Here is a 20720-nt window from a genome sequence, read left to right on the forward strand (position 1 = left end):
GCTGTAATGTTCTTCTCATTGAACAGGTTTTTAGTTTTGAAGAGCAGCTAGTTGTAGTGTAGTAACATTAACCTGTTTGTTTAAGTTCTTTAGAAGGTTCCTTTAAGACCTCTGTAGAAAAAAAAGAGCTAGGGTTAAAAATCAAATTTGAATCCATAATTCAGTTTCTTCCCTACTATACAAAGAATTATAGAGAACATGCAGCAGAGATTTTAGGGGAATGCAATTTTATTAAAGTTCCAAATACTTACTTTTCCAATGCAAATTTTAGATTATCATTCATATTTGCCAGCTATCTGGAGTGATATGTGTTGGGCTTTTTTTGTTTTGTTTTGTTTTGGACCATGATGAAATGTGAGGCTGCTTACGTTTGAAGGCAGCAGATGTTAATCTTTCAAAACAGATTGTCTGCATTGGTGTTTGTTTTAACATATTAGTTTTCTACTGTGCAGCTGTTGTTGATTTTTAAAAGGCACCAAGCAATAATGGATTTAAGATTTTTAAAAGGATTTTCCCATGAATACTTGAAATGTTTTTTTAAAAAGCCTATTTACCTTCATTTGTATCTCCTGACTATGCCTCAAAGCTAAATTGTTGATGTTTTTGCCCAAAATGAACCAAAATTACTCAAATGTTACTAATGGTCTAAGACTCATGAATCAATCTAACGTTAATGAACTATGAGGTTTTCTCTGTAAATTAATACTATTGATTTGGTTAACATTATATTATACGTTCTAGCCCACCCCTACTACCAGAGGATTTCAGAATCCATGGATGCTTAAATTCCATTATATACGACATAATATATAAGATGACAAAATGAAGGTTTTCTTTTGGGAATTTTTTAAATATCAAGCTATGTATTGTTGAGTCTGTGGGTACAGAATGGGTGGGCTGATTGTAATGTGTTTTTAATACTAAATAAGTACTTTGCTATTGAAACAAATTTATTTTAGAGTCTGTGTACATATATTTGAGGGACTGCTTCTTGTGTAATACCAGGATTTCATTTTTTTTCTGTAACAGTGTTGGCGCAAGTGATATTTCTACTGAAATACAATTGGAAATGAGGATAGTGTGAGACAGCTATTTGCAAAGACTGTCAGCCCTTCATATCCACAGCTTGAATGGATGAATATATATCTATATAAATAAAAATGTCATGTTTATTTGTGGGATTAACATAACTCAAAAACCACTGGATGATTTGACACCAAATTTGGACACAATACACCTATCAGGCCAATGAGTGACCATCATCGATGAAAACACTGGAAAACACAGTGGAAGGGACTTAAAAGCCAAAAATGCAAAACAACATACACACACAACACATATACACAGACTGGGCCACAGCAACGCATGGCAGGGGACGGGTAATATATATTCATTCCCAAGGCAATCCTTTATTTTGCCCTTTCATATAAAGGATGGTCTAGTGAATTTTATGATCTATGTTTTATTTTTGGTGTGTAGCTCTAGGTTACAATATGGTTGATAGGGAAGAATCGGCTCAAATAGGGTAGCAACAGTGAAGGCAGGATTAATTTTCATATGTGAAGCTGATTGGTTGTATGCAGATGAGATTATGCCAGGATTTGAAAAGGCTGCTGAGCCAGAATGGCAGTTACAGAACTGAACATTATAAGGGGTCGGAGGGATCGGAGTCAAGTTTGAAAGAGGCAGTTAGAGATTGTCAGTTAAAAAAAAAGAAAAAAATGGTAGGAGCAGTGAGGAACCTCGGTTAGAGAGAAGCAGTTGTGAAATGGAGCTCAAGGTTTAAGGAAAAATAAAAGGCGACAATGTGGCCTAAGTCAGAATATAGTTCAGCCAAGAGTATATGAGGGAAGTAACATTTTTGTTGATGTGAAACAGTGAGAGTTTCATAGGAAAAGTTAACCAAGTGAATGATACTGAATGTAAGTCTCGAGACTGTAACAAAACACACATGTAACCATAAAGCATTGGAACCAGAAACTATAAATAAACTTTGTTACTTGGTTGCTTACCAGAGTGTCTCAAGCCTCTGATATAAAGCACAAAGGTTAAACAGCTCACAAGAAAGCCCCAGCCAATTTAAAAGGGAAACTGCAGCAGTGCAAGGCGGTAAAGGGATTTAGAAAAGAAATTATTTTTCACCTCACTTAGTCAAAAGGAAAGGCACTGTAAAAGGACAGAAACAGAGTACGTCCCAGGTATTAAAGTGGTGACAAAAAACTACATATGTGGTGTGGCATCACGTATTCTGTTATGTGTAATGTTACGCCCCACAGATGGCATTTTAATTTGCTATTGTATAAAATGAGACTTTAGTGTCTACAATTTTTGGTATTTGTGGGTAATCCTGGAACCAAACCATGGTTGGATACTAAGGGTACACTGTAGTGTAGAAATCAAGGCTACTTGTAAAGAGGAAGTGTCAACATTTATTTTATGAAGATGCTGATATAATCCCTGAGTGGTTGTCTATCATCTCAACATGCTGTGTTGATATTGCAAAGGGCTGTTAACATTGTGTTTTTCAAATTTTAAGGTTTTTTTTCAAGGTGTTTGGATGTTTGTATACTCAAGGAGAAGACAATGTCTGCAAATATATTTTCTCTCCATCAGTGGTTCTCAACCTGTGGGTCCCCAGGTGTTTTGTCTTACAACTCCCAGAAATCCCAGCCAGTTTAACAGCTGTTAGAATTTCTGGGAATTGAAGTCCAAAACATCTGGGGATCCACAGATTCAGAATCACTAATCTACATAAACTACATAAACTACATAAGTCAGCAGGCTTATGTTAGGGAAGTTTCATAATACAAATCTTACTACAGCAACCCCACTGTGCAGAAATGTTTTCAATAATATTTGGTGAATTTTCTTGACAGTTTGGATTTACAAATAGAGCAGTTAAAGCAGACGATATACGAAGAGGGTGGCGCTGAAAAGGGGTCTCCTGGAGCCATAGAGGAGAGACATCCTCCGGTTTATAATGTTACAAAATCTCAACCCCATTTCGTTCCATTGGTAGATGACAGGTATGTATCCATGTTTTGTTATCTTGTATGTCTTTAGAAATGCTATAACCTAGTTTTCTACTAAAGTATTTTTAGATGGATGCCTTTAATAAAATTGCTAAAATAATTTTTACATTGTAATTGGAGTAGAATGGCACAGTTCTATTCCTTTGAAGATTTTGAAATGTTTCCCAAATAAGACTGAACCTTGTTTTTGCTTTTTCTCAGTGTAGCTCCTGAATTTGAGCTTTTAAAATTGAGCCCCAAGGGGTTCTAGCATTTTATGATTATAGTTTCACAACACTTGGGAAATCTGTTTAATGCCGTGTAATCATGGGAATACGAGACATTACCCAATAGTATATGCAGAACAGAATTTCTCACCTAACCACAACTCCCTTGAGGTTATTTTTTTTTCTTTTCAAACATTATCAACACACGCACACACACACACAATTTTTCTCTCTTCTGTTGCTTTTAACCAAATTTTTACTCTGTAGCAACTGTGAGATAATGCTTTCTCTTATTATAAATAAGCAAATTTCACAGTGGAAAGTAGAATTATATGCTGCAAGCCATGATAGAAATCCAGCTTCTGTCGAAGACAATAACAAAACCTCCATTGATGTTTTTAAATGGAGGATTGAAACTGATAGCGGCTGTTGTATGTGGCAGTGGAATGGAGAAACAGACTGCCACCAAATCTTCAGTTGACTGCAATTAGGAACTGTAACAAATCTAAGAGCAAGAAAAGCAATTTCTACTACAATTTAAGAAAGATTGTACTTAATTTCTTTTTAGCCAGTCCAGGATTTAAGATAGCTTGCAATATATTAAACTATAAATCTGTTTTTCATTCTCTTATCATCTTGCCTTATTTCTAATCACCAAGAGTTATTTCAAAGTACCTTGTTTATATGTTTTCTGTGCTCAGTATTACCTAAGGGACAGTGCCTTTGCGGTCCTTTTTCATGAGTAAACATTTTTTTTCTTTCTTTTCATTCCCAATCTTAAGAATAAATGCTTTTATTGAAGAAGAAGTTCAAAGACGCCTTCAAACTATTCACTGCAATTCTGGTGAGAACAATTGCACACTGTCGCATTCTACAGATCTTACAAAGGTATGATGGTATTTTTGTCTACTGTAAACATGTGTTTATGATCACTTCTGTTGAAAAAAAATGTTCTTCTGAGAGTTCAAGGTATTGAGCTCAAAAATAAATTACTCAATTGACTTTCTTTACTTGCAACTCTCTCACTATTGTTCAAGACAAAAACAGCAGCAGCTGTTTTTTTCCATTTTTTTTCTCTTTGACAAAAAGATTTTCAGATAATATTTTTGCCATGTAAGTAATTTGGCATTTTACATGTAAGAGGTACAGCAGGTTCCTGTTTTTCACTTTGTACATCTGTGTGATCAGGACATCTTCATTCCTTTGATCGCCCCATGAAAATATGGTTCATGCAGCTTATGTCAGCTACTTTTGACATACAGAACAAAATATGACAGTATAGCTGTTGTGCAAGTTTCTGTGGCTAAAATATTGTTTTTTATTTATTTTTATTTTATTTTTATTAAAACTGTTTATTTTGATTATGGTACGTAACAGAAAAGCAAATCATGGCAAATATAATCAGGTACCAATATTTTTGACGTGTACATGCCTATCTACCTTATTCAATCAATCAGTTAATTTTGACATTAAGTATAAATTAATTATCATTTACATGTCTTAATACACATAGACTTGCTATTTCTGCCTGTTTTCCACTACTTTCAGTCAAAGCTTTCTATTAAAAAATTTTTCCATAACATTCAGGAAATCAGCACATGGCATTTTACACACATTAGACCTTACACTCATCCCAAAACTCCTATCCTAAACAAAATAAACCCTCATCCCCACACCCGTGCACCCTTCACCATGACTTCCCACACCGAAACACTATGAAGCCTTTAAGCTTATTATGGTAAACCTAAATTCCTAATGGAGCTCCTCTATATAACTGACTCTCTATTATTAAATATTGTTTTTTAGAGGGGGCAATAAAAATAAAAGTAGCATCAAAGCCAGAAGTTTCTATTGTAGTTTCGGTCTGTCTTCTTGTGCAAAATTAGAAGTACTATCTGAGTGTAGCTCAGTGGGACATGGTTCCAGTTAGTACTGGATTTTGCCTGGACAGGAAGCAATATAAGTAGATCACCCTATGCTGCAACTTGAGAACTATGCTGGATTCGTAACAGGGAATTGCTATCTCTGACTTGCAATATTAGCAGTGGAGTACTTTATCTCAGCACACGTCTTGTAGTAGTGGAATAACAGCTAATTCCACTGCAAGGTTATTATGTACTATATCCTGCTTTCTAAAGGATAAATGAAGGGGAGAACTCTTCGGGGAACATAAGCTTCACTCTCGGCTTCAGCTCAACCATGAATTTGGGTCTTATGCTGCTGAAGAACATTGCAAGGTTGTGAACCACTCAGTACTTCGCTTATAAAGTTGCATGTAAACTATACTGAAGGGCTATCACAAGTTCTCCTTTACAAGCTATACACAGTTCTGAGGTATGTTATGAGGACATTTGAACTGTATTTGTTTTGTGGAATGTCTGTGAACCTGATCTTTTTAAAATGTCATAAAGAACTTAATACCAAAGAGTATAAACTCCCTTCTACTAACCTTTGGGATGTTTTCTGGCTTTATGTTTGAACACATTGGTGTCCAATGTAGTCTGTGTTGAAAATCTCGATGTCTCTTTGTAGAGATTTAAATATGCCTTTTTGATGATAGCTAGGAGCCCCCCCCCCCCCGGTGGCGCAGTGGGGTTAAAGCACTGAGCTGCTGTGCTTGTTGACCAAAAGGTCGCAGGTTCAATTCCAGGGAGCGGTGTGAGCTTCCACTGGTAGCCCTAGCTTCTGTCAATCTAGCAGTTCGAAAAAATGCAAATGTGAGTAGATCAATAGGTAGCGCTCCTGACTTGATCTTAAAAACTTCAGTCTTCAAAAACCTGCCTGAATAAAAAGGTTTTTGTCAGCCACCAGAAGGACAGCGAGGAGGAGGCCAATCTGGTTTCCCTGGGAAGAAAGGAATTCTAGGAAATTCTCTTGTTCCCACTAACTGAGCTTGCGATTAGGGCCGTGATGATGAAACTATGACACGTGTGTCAGCACTGACATGCATGGCTATTTTTGATTACACGCAGCCACGGTACACCTTATAAGAGCCAATCTAATTCCATCCTTAAACTTGTAAAAGGCTCTACAAATTTAACATCTGCACGTTTGAGCATTGTTCACTCCATAACTCAGCATGCAATATACATTTTTCTTATTGAAACTATAAATATTGCAAAATTATGGGGGTTCTTTCTCGAACTTGACACCCCTCTCAAGTTATGCTCAGGTTTTTGGCAAATTTTGACACACCAGGCTCAAAAAGGTTGCCCATCACTGGATTAGAGTGTTATCAAGAAAAGTGCCTCTCCTGAGGATCTTAGGGCTCATGCTCTTTTGCTTATTTTTCTGAGAGGAGGAAAGAAAAATAAATGCCACTGAAGGAAAATACATTTGTTAGGATACATCATTCATGGTGAATAAACTTTTTTGATTTTGTACCAAAGGTGATGGTCTGTTGTGTGTCATGACTCCCACCTCCGATAACTTCTGCTTGCTAGTCACCCACTTGTGTGATTTACAGAGACCACAAAGAAGAAGGACACGTTGCTTACCTGTAACTGTATTTCTTGGAGTGCTCATCTGCGAATTCACACAATCCCACCCATCTTCCCCACACAGGGGACATGCCATCTCAGCTCTCACTATGGGCTGCAGCTGCGGCCTAGAAACTGAGGAGTTATGGTGGCAACCTGGCCTTATATAGCCTCGGGATGGTGGACAGGGTTTCTCCTGAAACTGTTCTGTCTAGTGATTCTAAAAAGTTCAGAACAGTACTCTGCGCCTTTTGTGAATTCACAGATGACCACTCAAAGAAATACAGTTACAGGTAAGCAACCTGTCCTTCTCATCTAGCATGGTTGTGATGCACCATACAAATCTTCATATATATGCCATCCCCGGGGTTTCATAAGAATGCCTGCATCTTCTTAGTACATGGAACCATCACATACAATTCTTGCTTTTCATTGCTGTTTTCTTTTGCCATTGTAAAGTATTTGCATGCAAACCCATTTTGTACCCATTTTTGACGGAAAGTGGCTTACATTATCAATATAGAATCATAGGATTAGAGGGGACCTCGTGAGGCATTGAGTTCAACCCCCTTACTCAAGGGTTTGTATACAGGAAATGTTAATATTATTAACATTTACTGTTTTAACTTATACATTGTTTAATTGTTTTTCAATCTAGTATTTATATTTTTATTGATTTTATAATGTTTAACATATTATTTTAATATTTATTTATTTATTTACTTTATTTATATACCGCTTTTCTCAGCCCTCAGGCGGCTCAAAGCGGTGAACAACATCAATACAAAACATCACGAGACAAGTATAGGGCAATTAAAAACAATTATAACATAAATCATTAAACATCAGTACAACAATCATTAGCGCCTCAACAGTAAAATCTGAATCCAGTCTCATCATCCATTATTCCGTATTCCTATGTTCAAGTACACTGTTTAATCAAATGCTTGTTCGAACAGCCAGGTCTTCACTTTCCTCCGAAACGCCAGCAGGGAGGGGGCCGATCTGATATCTGCAGGCAGGGCGTTCCACAGCTGAGAGGCCACCACTGAGAAGGCCCTGTCTCTCGTCCCCACCAAGTGTGCCTGTGATGCAGGCGGGACAGAGAGCAGGGCCTCCCCAGATGATCTTAGTGTCCTAGTCGGTTCATAGGAGGAGATGTGTTCGGAGAGGTAAGTAGGGCCAGAACCATTTAGGGCTTTATAGGCTAACGCCAGCACTTTGAATTGTGCCCAGTAGCAAACTGGCAGCCAGTGAAGCTGGCGCAACAGAGGAGTAGTATACTCCCTGAGTGCCGCTCCTGTTAGCAACCTGGCTGGCGAACGCTGGACCATTTGAAGCTTCCGAGCAGTCTTCAAAGGCAACCCCACATAGAGAGTGTTGCAGTAGTCTATACGGGATGTAACCAGAGTATGGACTACCGTGGCCAAGTCAGACTTCCTAAGGTATGGGCGCAGCTGGCACACAAGTTTTAACTGTGCAAGTGCTCCCCTGGTCACCGCTGAAACCTGGGGTTCCAGGCTCATATTATTTTAATATTTTAAATGTTGAAAGTAGGTCAGTAGTGGTATATAGGTAGGTAGAGCAGGCACTTCCAAGTTTCAGAAGCAAAAAAAAAGTTAAAAAATAAAATTATAGTACTGTTAGCAGAGTAAAATAAAATTAAAATACTCAAAATTCCATTTCAACTCCCCCCCCAAAAAAACGCATACCCACCCTCACCTTCCTAGCATAATTTGGAAAATAAAAGATGGAATAAGGAAGATATTATAAAGATAATAAATGAAAAGTCGAAAAAAGGAATTCTCAAAAATCGAGTAATGCTAGCACTCGTAAACAAAGGCAAGCAATAGCAGGGACTGAAGAAACAAACGAACGAAGCTAGAAGTACATACGTTCTCTCTCTCTCTCTCCAACGCCATGCCAGCCATGGAAAATGGAGGACCTCACACAGCTATATATAGAGCAAACTTTGCAAAAAGACACGTGATCCACTTCCTTCTTCTGATTGGCTATGGCTAGGCTAATGAAGAAGAAAAACTGCACGTAGCTGCTCTTTTCAATCACACTAGCCTCAGTTCAGCCCTGGAGTAAAATCTCAAGAAAAATGACTCTGAATCAACAAATCCTTCCTGAATTTAGCCGAAAGATCTGACGGCTCATGTTCTGTTCTCATAAGGCTTCAGAGGGGGTCATTCCTGGTTCATATTGTGGCAGTTCATGTGCAAAATCGCCGAAAATATTCGAAATCCAAATCAACTTCTGGAATTTCGCATATCTATATAAATAAAAATGTAATATTCCTTTGTGGTATTAACAGAACTCAAAAACCACTGGGCAAATTGACACCAAATTTGGCCACAAGACACCTACTAACCCAGTGAGTGACCATCACTCAAAAAAATTGAGTTTGTCATTTGGGACTTGTAGTTGCTGGGATTTATAGTTCACCTACAATCAAAGAGCATTCTGAACTCTACCAATGATGGAATTGAACCAAACTTGACACACAGAACTCCCATGACCAACTGAAAATACTGGACCTTGAGTTTGGGAGTTGTAGTTCACCTACATCCAGAGAGCACTGTGGACTCAAACAATGATGGATCTGGATCAAACTTGACGTGAATATTCCATATGCCCAAATACACAGATGGAGTTTGTGGGAAGTAGACTTTGACATTTGGGAGTTGTAGTTACTGGGATTTATAGTTCACCGACAATCAAGGAGCATTCTGAATCCCACCAACAAGAGAAGTGGGGCAAACTTCCCACACAGAACCCCGTGACCAACAGAAAATACTGAAGGCCATCCAGTCCAACTCACTTCACCAGGGCAAGCAAACGTAAACAAAGCCCTCCTGACAAAGAGCCATCCAGCCATAGATATAGATAGATATGATTTGAAAGGGACCCCAAAGAAGGACAGTATGTTCCATGTTCCAGAGTAGGCAAACCAGACAATCTCTACATCAACACTGACAAAGAAACAACAAGAAGTACTGTTTATCCACAAGCATAAAGAAATTCCATATATTAGAAACTTAATTTTATTTATTTTCAAAATCACCAGACTGGGCCACAGCAACGCGTGGCAGGGGACAGCTAGTCTCTAATATTTAAAGAGTGTGATCATGTTCCACTCAGTCTTCTCACTAAGCCAACATTCACGTTCTTTTAATTTTTCCTCATAGTATACATTCTTCTTGCTGTATTTGATCCTTTTGGTTTTGTGCCACATTTTTGAGAAACATTTTGATCCATGCCTTTGCTTTGCTTTCTAGAGTAACGAGAAATTTCATAATGGTACTGTTCAACGCAAGTTGAAGTATGAGGTAAGTTATAGCTTATCATCTTGAGAAAGTGCTGATCTTAAATTACAGCATGCTCTCTAATTAAATTTCTTAACATTTTGCAGCATAATTATAATTCTATATTCCAGCACGATTAATGACCAATGGAAAAGGCTTCAAATTAAATCTGCTGCTCTGGTGAAGGTTCGGGTAGTTTTGATTATGGTGATAGTTGTCGAATGTTATAATGTGACAACAATATCCTTTGAAAGCTCTATAAGAAAGAAACAAAGGTTTTACTTAGAAGTAATTGGCCTCTGTCTATGTCTGTATATGTTTGTTTGTCAAAATTGGCATTGAATATTTGCCATATATGTGTATTATTTATTTATTTGGAGTGCTTCTACCCCGCCCTCCTCAATCCCCTAGGGGGGACTCAGGGCGGCTTACAAAAGGCACAATTCGATGCCTAGCAATTCACAAAATACAGTACAATATACAACAAACAATACACAAATTTACCATATAATGTTAACAATTATAATTAATTAAAACAATCAAACAGTATACTAGCAGTAATAGAATCATTCTGTGGTCAATGTTCGCCAATTCGTAGTCCGTAATCTATCTAGCATCGTCATTATCCTTTCCTACTCTGGTCGTCATTGGTTGTCTTTGTCCATCTGCTAGCTTACCCGAAGGCCTGGTCCCACATCCAGGTTTTTAGCTTCCTTCTGAAAGCAAGGAGGGATGTTGATGACCTAATCTCCCCCGGGGAGTGAATTCCACAGGCGAGGGGCCACCACCGAGAAGGCCCTGTACCTTGTTCCCACCAGTCTCACTTGTGATAAAGGTGGGGCCGAGAGCAGGGCCTCCCCAGCAGATCTTAAACTCTGAGGTGGGACGTAGAAGGAGATTCGTTCGGACAGGTACGCTGGGCCGTACACTGTAACCTGCCCTGAGTCCCCTGCGGGGTGAGAAGGGCGGAATATAAAAGCTGTAAATAAATAAATAAATAATAAATAATACAGATTGCACTAGATTTGTCTAAATTCCAGCTATTTTACTGGCCTGAGAGAGAACCTTTTTCATCAGTAGTATACAATCTGCCACCAAGAATAATTCTCTTTCAGTTTTTCAAAACTTTTAAGTACAATGTGGAACTATGTTTGCTTAAATAAGTTGAAAGACTCTTAAGTCTCATTGTATTTTTTTCCAGTTGCATTTTCATTACTCCATCCCAAATTAAAATACCTCACCTCACTACCTCTGAGGATGCTTGCCATAGATGCAGGCGAAATGTCAGGAGAAATGTCTCTAGAACATGGCCCTATAGCCCGAAAAAACCCACAAGAACCTAGTGATTCCAGCCATGAAAGCCTTCGACAATACATTAAAATAGATATGTTCCAGTGAGTTTGATTTTTGAATAAGTGTGTTTGGTTCTTTCTTTTTTAGGAATTGGGAATGTGGGCTTCAATCAATTCACAAAATTGGGTGTTCTTTCATTTAGAAATACTGTATAAACTGATTTTATAGAATGTATACTGCTTTGAATGCAAAGGGAAATCCTGGTTTTTCTTTTTGGAATGCAATTGATCATGATCAATTTAATTTTGTTTTAATCTTAAGTAATTGGTTGCACAACACAATCGAATCTATATGTAAAATTTTAAATCAGAACAGTTTTCCTGTTGATTACATAAAGGGATCTGTTCCGTATTTGTTCTGTTTTGTTTCTTAAATTTTTAAGCAAAGAAGACAGCACTGGCTACCTCTTTATACCTTTTTTGCACTATCCAACAATGGCGACCATTTTCATAATCCGTGTGGTGAAGACACAAGAATAACAGCCATCAGTGAACAGGACAAAAATATAGAAACATTTAATCCATGCTGGAGAACAGTTCTGCCGTTCTGTATGACTCAAAAAGCTACAAATAAAATTCGGTTTCAAATGCAGTGCATCAAATATCTGTGCAGTGATGAAAATGAATCTCATCAACCCGGAATCCTGAAGAACAAGAGAAATTGCTCTACAGGGTTGCTTCCTCAACCTCATGATGGATATGAAATTACTCATTTGTCAGACCACAGAGCAGAGCTCCATCATTCTGGACATACAAGCCTACCTGGTGCTTCCTGGGAATATAATACCACAGGAATTGAACCGGATTCTTTCTATGCCTACCTTACATCTTCAGAACATTTAGCCTGTGATAGACATCAATCTGGCGCTTGCTGTTCTCTTCCTTGCAGAGAATATTGTGATAAAATTCCTCCAGTTTCTGAACGCATTCAAAACCAGCTTTTGGATGAGATGGCTATAAAAACCAGCCAGCAACATCTATCAGATTCAGAAGTGGAAACAAAAGACATTTACAGCCTGGGGCATTTCTTGAGGAAATTATCCACTTTATACAATGAAACCAACAGCCATTTAATTAAGCATAGCTGGATTTCCAAGTCTATCAAAGATCTAGCCAGTTTGTATGATAAAGATGATAGATATATATGGATGTCATCACTGGTTAAAAGGTTTCCATTTGTTAAAAAATTAAAGTTAAATGAGCTTTTAGGCAAGGAAGAAATTGGCACTCGCAAAGTCAGTACTATCCTGGGAAGTCCTTTGGAGAAAGATGATGCCATGAAGTCCTTGTGCTCAGATATCTCAGGTGATCTGGATACAAGAGATCTCACTGAGGCTCCTAGTGATCGTTGTGGAAATAATATACTGACAACTAACCTAGTGATTAGGCAAAATTTTGTAAGCTTCTCTGATGTGCTTCTGAAATTGCAGTCATATCATTGGAATGAATTACTTCAATATTTGTTCTGTATCTTCCCAGAAATTCATGCCAAACCCAATGAGTTAAAAGGAATATATTGGATTGCTTTGGAAAACTATAAAAAACCAGGTCCAGAGCCTGCATGCTTGCTTTTATTTGGTTCTGTTTTGTATGCCATCATTTCATCATCCAGTCAACTGGGGAGCAGTCGGGACTCTCTGGAAATGTTTCATATCCCAGTGACTACATTAACTGAAATCCAGATTGGGTATGCTGGACAGCACATACAACTTTTGTGTTCCAATGAAGAAAATGGAATGAAACTATTTACCTTTAACAAATATTTCACACAAAGAATATGCCATGACATACTTAGCACCTTGATTTCCTCCTCAGATTATGCTTGCTTAAATCATCCTCTTTTAAAAGGTGATCTGTTAAAACTTTCACTTGATTGGAGTTCGAGACTTACTAACTTAACATTTGAAAGTGGCATGTGTCTGTCATGCAATTTTGAGAAAAAATTAGCCGATCTGGTTTACTTACTCCATGAAAACATGGAAACCAACAAACCCACTTTAGGAGAAGTTCAGATCCTGCTCTATACAACAGTGAAGTTTGCGGGTGAAATCCGCTCACTCATCCTCACGACTACTCATGTGGGTCTTCTACAAGAGTTTTGTGGCCCTCCACTGCATTCCTTCACTGATCTTGTGCAGTTTGACCAAATTCAGATACATTGTTTAAGTGAGCTGAAGTGTGTGATAGTCTCAGAGAAAGATAATCTAGTAGAGATGGAGCTTGCATTTTTGAAAGGAAATAAGGGTGGTTGTGATCCGGCCAAGAGTTTATCTTGCATTACTCAACGAGAAAAAAATGTCTCGATGAGATGCGTTTCATCCTTTTGTAATTTCCATGGAAGTGTTCTATCAGATATCTGGAAACTGACATTCAGTTCACATGAAGATGCTACTAGGCTCATGCACCATTTGACAGGATAGTTATTTTAGACCTTAAACACAATTGTGAAAATCCGGTATTTGGGGAAAATATGCAAATAAACCTAATGTATCTCTTCTCTCTATTTATATGTCTGTGTGTGTGTGTTCAGGTATTTCTCCAATGAGAAATATACTTGATTTTAGGAAACGGGTTTGCTTTTGGAGAAATGCTATTGGGCCAGAAATACTCATAGTAGTTTTTATCAGGGAATCATTTTTATGTGTTAATGATAATAATAATAATATTTATTTATTTGATCAGTCATATGACTATTTCAAAATAGAACACGAGTAAAAAAACAAGGCAAAAAGGTGAGGACAGCAGCTGACCTTCTATTTATGGTCAGAATCTTATTTTTCTGGTTCTTCTTTCAGGAAATCCGCTCTTTTCTTAATAGCTTTCAGAATTAAAAGGCTTACTCTGATTATGCTGGATCTTTCCTGCCCTTGCAAGAGGGATGTCGGAAGATCATTTCTGTTGGGGGACCTGCAGTTGGATAATATTGGATGTAAATATATGTCTCGTAGTTCAGTATATGCTGGACAGTCAATTAAGAAATGCTCAATGTCTTCCACTGTTTGTTCTCCCCAGACGCAGAATCTCTCACTTTTTGGTATGTTAGAGTAGCGCCCGGTTTGCACCATAGTACCGGGTTGTTCAAACCTAGCCCTAGTATATATTCTTCTTAAGGCTAGAGTGTTAGTGTTAAGCATTAGTATCAATTCCTTAAGACAGAGGAAGAGATATTCGTGTTCTCCAGCTATCTTGTACCACATGAGACAATATTTATTGGCTTCTTATATGTGAAGCTACTTCATAGGACAAAAATCTTGAGTTCTGAATTCAGAATACTATTGTATTTGGGAAGACATGGCTTGAGGTTTGAGATGTGAGGCCAATCATATGTAGGGATTAATCTTTTTTGTATGAGATTAATATTTGCCAGGCAGTAATGACAACAATGAATCTGATGGGACTTTAGGGGATAAAACGATCATTGTGGCATAAGCTTTCTTGGACACTGATCCAGTGAATCAAAAGCCAAATTATGAGTCACAGATGGCAATGAATATTTGTCTCTCTGTACTTATTTAGGAAACCAGTTTCAAAGCAGCAGATTTCCTGCAGATATAATAATAATAATAATAATAATAATAATAATAATAGTAATGACACAGTGATTTCACCTTCTCATTTCATTTAGCTTTTCTTCAACAAAACTCATGTTACCCTCCCTTTCTTCAATAAATACAGCTATGCTCATTTTGACTGTTAAGATTTGTCCTTCTGTATATCAAGTCTATCATATATTTGCTACTGTCAATACATACTGTTTTTCGTTTATTCTAAGACAACATCGATTGTAAGACACACACTAATTTCAGTACCGGCTACATAGAAAGCTTTATTTATATGTCTTTTTAAAAGCTCATGCAATTCTAAGATGCACCCCATTGTTAGAGATGTCAATATGTGTGTGTGTGTGGGGGGGGGGGGTGTCTTAAAACTGAAGAAACCCAATAGTTTACTTCTTAAAGTATAAACACCAGGTTGCACACAGAGGCAAAAATAAACATGTTACACTTTTCAAATATAATAATGCATGTCTGTATTCCAAACTTTTGCTAGTAAGTTATCCTAAGAAAAGATTCTTAGGATAACTTAATAGCAAAAGTTTGGAATACAGATACGCATTTTTCTTAGCAAAAGGCTCTAGATTTTCAATGTAAATGCATACATTGTTGTATAAATGGGGGCATCACAAATGTGGATTGTCTATGAGCGAGACTGCTATTACCAGAAATGATGATGGTGTGTGTTCTAAAATAATATTAAAGAGAAAACAATTTTGAAAATAATTTGCCAACTACTTGTTCAGAACGTTTCTACATGTTCCTATAAGTAAATCTACTTTTGCACCCATCATTTTAAAATATCAGAAATGTGTTATTAATGGCCTTAAGGAAAAGAGAAATCACTTTTGTTGGAAAAAAACCAGTAAATTAGAATAGATACAAGTTTTTAGAGGAAATTTTCATTTTATAATGTTGATTTTGCTTATAACAAATTAAAAGTGCATACCAAAATATGCACACACATGTATCACTTTAATTTACTTCTGTAAAAAAACAGTTCAGTTGATAAAGTCGCTGGTTGCTTTGGTCCCGCCAGTTGTTCACAATCATTTTTCCCTCTCCAAATAGTTCTTTCATTCAGATTAGCATATTACTCGACAAGATATTGGCAGTAATGTCTTCCAAACAACATGACGGAACTTTAACCAGATATTTAAAGAAATGTGGGAGGGACAGGGAGAAAATTTGCCTTAGGGGACTTCTGTATTTTCCTTCCTAATAACATTACACACCGAAGTCTTTCAAACATGTTCAGAGGAAGCCATGTTGTTCATTCAGAAAAATACAACAAAATACAAAATTCAGAAAATTCCTTCAAAAATTCAGTGTTCTGAGCCTCAGCAAGGGGCAGCTAACTTTGCATAGGATAGGTATGTCTTGAGTTTCTCTTGCTAATGATGTTTAAATGTTATTGCCTAGCTTTTATTGTCCTTTGTTTCTGAAGAATCCAGAGCAGCTTTGAAAGCTTGCATGATGTTTTTTTTTTTTTTTTTGCATATTTTGGTTGTCTGAGAAATGACTCAAGTATTTTGTAGATTTTGTATTTTGAAACTTTCCTTCAAAGGAAAGATTTGGACTAATTGGTCCTTCTCCTCCTTTTCAACTATGTCATTCAAAATTCTGCACAGGATAGCTAATTTTGTTTGCATTTAGTATCATGCTTACAGTGTGATCATATGCATGCTTATTTAAAGATAATCTGATAGTTTTTCAATTTGCTCCAAGTGAAGTGCCTGTAGGATGAAATGATGCCAGCACTTTCTTTGCAATCATAATGGAAGGATGTGTTATGCATTTACCTATCTTTTAAGGGTAAATTACTTCTTCTGTCCTGCTATTCAGTTGGGAGAATTCCTTTTACAAATACAGTCACTTCATGCTATTTTTTTCACAGTACCAAATCAGATGTTTTTATTTTGTTATCTCCTGATATTTGCAATTTTCAGTTGTTTTCTGTTCTGAAGGTGTGCGCATGGAATAAATAAATATATTCTGTATTGTTTTATTTCTGATTTAAAAATTTTATGGTTACGAATTGGATGCTGAATTGCCCTGCTACAAATAGAAGAACTTCTTTCATTTGTAGAAGGGATTACAATACAGCAAAGACTCCCCTTGAAATGAGTGATTTTCTCTGATTCATCCTTATCACTTCCCATGCTTTTCTGAAGAGCACACTAGCTTTTCAGAGCAGGCTTTCAAGGGATATCAGGGGGAAAAGGTGAATTGGGAGAAGTAATGTCTTTCCTCTTCTGCCAGCAAGAACATCCTGTAAGTGGAGTTTTGACCAACAAATACAGAGGATCCAAGGCTCTATGCTTATGTTATGAATTTAGATGAAACTACGTTTTTTTCCTTGTGTGTTTTCCGCTGTTACAAAAGCTGTTACTAAAGCTGCAAAAAGAGCAAGCAACACTTTGTAGTGATGTTTTCCATTTTCTCCCCTGTATCATAAAGAAGTGCTTGGTCATTCAGAAGAGGATTACAATTCACTTCTGCTTAAATCCGTCTTTTTTTAAAAAAAATCTTACTTTATTTTACTTCCCCGTCAGGTAACATGCCTTGGCCTCATAGGGTATTGTTCATAGAGTGATGTGGGTTTTAATTTCTTCTTCCTGTTTGATATTCATTTGATAGCGAATGATCTGTCGCTCTGGTAAAACAAACCCAGATGACCTAAAGAATCCAGTTAAAATTAGTATTCCACGCTATGTCCTTTGTGGGCAGGGAAAGGATGAGCATTATGAATATGAAATAAAGGTAAGGTTTTTGAGGGTTTTTTATTTAAAAATCAAAACTATTTTCCCTTTTTTTTGCATGCCATTGCAAGGGAAGATTCAAATATGTTGTGAGAGTTTCCTATGGGTTACTTTTCTTATTTTCTTTGTGGACATGCCTTGAACCAGAGCAGATCTGGTCTTTTACTGTTTGCATGGAACAGCAGTAGTGAAGCATGGAAGTGACATTGGATTATACCCATTGGTCGCATTATCCAATAAAAGCCAACATATCTGATTTTTCCAGTTTTCTCCACTCATTTAGCCACAACTCCCCAAAACTATTTCTCTGGAGGACCATCTGTAACAGAATGAGATATGGAACAGAGTAGACTGAGCAGGGAAGAGCTGTATGTACATATTCAGGGGGAAAAAAAATAAAAATGGATGAGATTATTGGCAGATATTTTGAGCTGGAGTTGGGGACAGACATAGAGAAAGAATGTATGATTTCAAGGAGTTTGCAAAATTAGTTTTAGAGCCAACGGCTTAATCATTGGATGTTACTAATGTAATTCTCAATTTTGTATGTTATACTGTTAAGCCCTAGCCCTGGTTTTGGTCCTAGACTTTTTACAATTCTGCATTAGTGAATCTGTTTCCTTTCCATGCATTAAACCGACAAATGCCTATATACCGTATATACTCAAGTATAAGCCGACCCAAATATAAGCCGAGGCACCTAATTTTACTACAATAAACTGGGAAAACATATTGACCCGAGTATAAGCCGAGGGTGCGAAATGCAGCCACTACTGGTTAATTTCAAAACTAAAATTAGATATCACAGCAAACCAGCTGGCAGACAGGCTGCACGCGCGGCGAATAGGAGAGCAAAGAAGCTGCGCGCGGGGCAAGTGAAGGGGAAATGGAGTCACGAACCTCCCTCCTTGCATGTCATGCCGCGCACACACGCATGCCTCCATTTCTTCCCCACTCACCGCGCATGCAGCCTCTATTCCTTCCGCGCACACAGCAAGACAAGCAGGGAGTGAGGTGCACGCCTCCGTTTCTCCCCCCATTCGCCGTGCACGCGCCCTCTGCTCTCCGCATAGCAACCCAGCTGGGTTGCTGTTCGGAGAGCAAGACAGGTTGCGCACAGGATGAATGGGCGAGAAACGGAGGCGTGCACCTCACTCCCTGCACGCCTCCATTTCTTCCCCATTCGACGCGCATGCAGCATCTCTTCCTGCTTGCCTTGCTGTGTGCGCAGAAGGAAGAGAGGCTGCATGCGCGTTGAATGGGGAAGAAATGGATGCGTGTATGCTCGCGCGGCAAGATGTGCAGGGAGGGAGGTGCACGCCTCCGTTTCTCCCCCCATTCACCCTGTGCGCAACCTGTCTTGCTCTCCGAACAGCAACCCAGCTGGGTTGCTATGTGGAGAGCAGAGGGCGCGTGCATGGCGAATGGGGGGAGAAACGGAGGCGTGCACCTCCCTCGCTGCACGTCTTGCCGCGCGCACACGCACGCCTCCATTTCTTCCCAATCAACACACATGCAGCATCCCTTACGCGCACACAGCAAGACAAGCAGGAAGAGATGCTGCATGCGCATCGAATGGGGAAGAAATGGAGGTGTGCGTGCATGGCGGGACGTGCAGGGAGGGAGGTGCACGACTCCGTTTCCCCTTCACTTGCCCCGGGCGCAGCTTCTGCACAGATGCAGCGGAGGAGGAAGCTGTGGGGGCAAAAACAAGGCCATGGATTCCACCAGCCAGCGTCAGAGCCTTTTTTCTCAGCTTTTTCTCCTTCACCCGAATATAAGCCGAGGGGGGCTTTTTCAACCTCCTAAAAGGGGCTGAAAAACTCAGCTTATATTCATGTATATACGGTATGTGTTCTGCAGAACATAGTTGTGGATTGGGTGAAGCCACATTCTCAGAGTTGATGACAAACCAGCTGTTAATTTTAATGATGCTGTGGCAATGTGAGCATCATTTCTCTCTTGTGTGATGAAGCAGGATGTGAATACAGAATTATGGGTGGACATAGTTACAAGTGCCCTTCCTATATTATTGGCAACCTTCCTCCAAATCTTTTTGGAGGAGCAAATCATCGCAATCAGCCCTCCTCATAAGATTCAGTTGATTATCTACAACCTACAGCCATGTGGATTTATTCCTAGTTGCTTCCATGCAGCTGTGGCTATGAGTAAGGAATCTTTCTGAATAATGAGAATACAGGTTTATTCTGTTCCCAATTTTAACTCCTAGTTTAGCATCTCTCCGTGTTCTCTTTCCATTACTTCTGCCAGTAATAGTTTACCTGGGAGCAATCAGCAATTACAGGAAGCCAAATAAATGTGTTTATCTGAAAGTGAAATGCTTCTTTGTCTTTATTGAAACCATTTCTCTACCTTTATGTAACAGATTTCAGTTCTTGGTGAGACATGGACAGTATTTAGGCGATACAGTCGTTTTAGAGAAATGCATCAAACACTAAAATTAAAATACCCAGAGGTAAGTTCCCAATAATTTTTTTTACTCATGTTTACATTAATCATTTGGGTCTATGGTTCTCACGCAACAGATAAGCTTCTGCTTCTCAGGATCCTTTTTTGGGGGGTGGGGAGGGGAATTTATAACAAATGGCACTCATGGTGTGTGAGGTGATGGAATGATGATATTTGTTGACTGGCTGATAGTGTTTCTTACTAGGAGAAAGCGTTACAACATTTGCTTGACTAATTTGTACCAAGTTATAGAATGTCTTGAATTTTAAGCCGGATCCTTATTAAATGGTGATAAATTAATGAGGTTTGTTGATTTACTAATTTCGACCTATTATTTCACAACTGAGAAGATCCGCTATTATTTTTGTGAATATTTTATACTCCACATTACATAAAGCAATAGGCCTATAGGTGTTAGGATCGGTTCCCTCTTTATTTGGTTTTAAAATTGTTGTAATTTCAGATTTTTCCATGTCTCTGGAATTAATTCATTTTCCATGATTTCATTATATAGTATTATTATGTTAGGGGTTAAGGAGCCCCCAATGGCGCAGT

The 20720-nt window shown here is 38.2% G+C and overlaps 1 protein-coding gene across 3 annotated transcripts in view; it reads left to right on the forward strand.

Annotated features, from left to right (window-relative positions):
* The window catches only part of KIF16B (kinesin family member 16B), a 197056-nt gene that overhangs the window by 115215 nt on the left and 61121 nt on the right, over nt 1-20720 (forward strand). For 2 of the 3 annotated variants that reach the window (XM_067469744.1, XM_067469745.1), the window contains 5 exons: nt 2877-3026; nt 4021-4126; nt 10002-10052; nt 17575-17697; nt 20083-20172. In XM_067469744.1, the coding sequence (XP_067325845.1) occupies nt 2877-3026; nt 4021-4126; nt 10002-10052; nt 17575-17697; nt 20083-20172 (520 nt within the window). The remainder of the gene's footprint in view (nt 1-2876; nt 3027-4020; nt 4127-10001; nt 10053-17574; nt 17698-20082; nt 20173-20720) is intronic. The other variant, XM_067469750.1, reaches the window with a different exon arrangement.

Source organism: Anolis sagrei, chromosome 1 (genome assembly GCF_037176765.1).
Source record: "Anolis sagrei isolate rAnoSag1 chromosome 1, rAnoSag1.mat, whole genome shotgun sequence".
In the NCBI taxonomy this organism is placed as follows: domain Eukaryota; kingdom Metazoa; phylum Chordata; class Lepidosauria; order Squamata; family Dactyloidae; genus Anolis; species Anolis sagrei.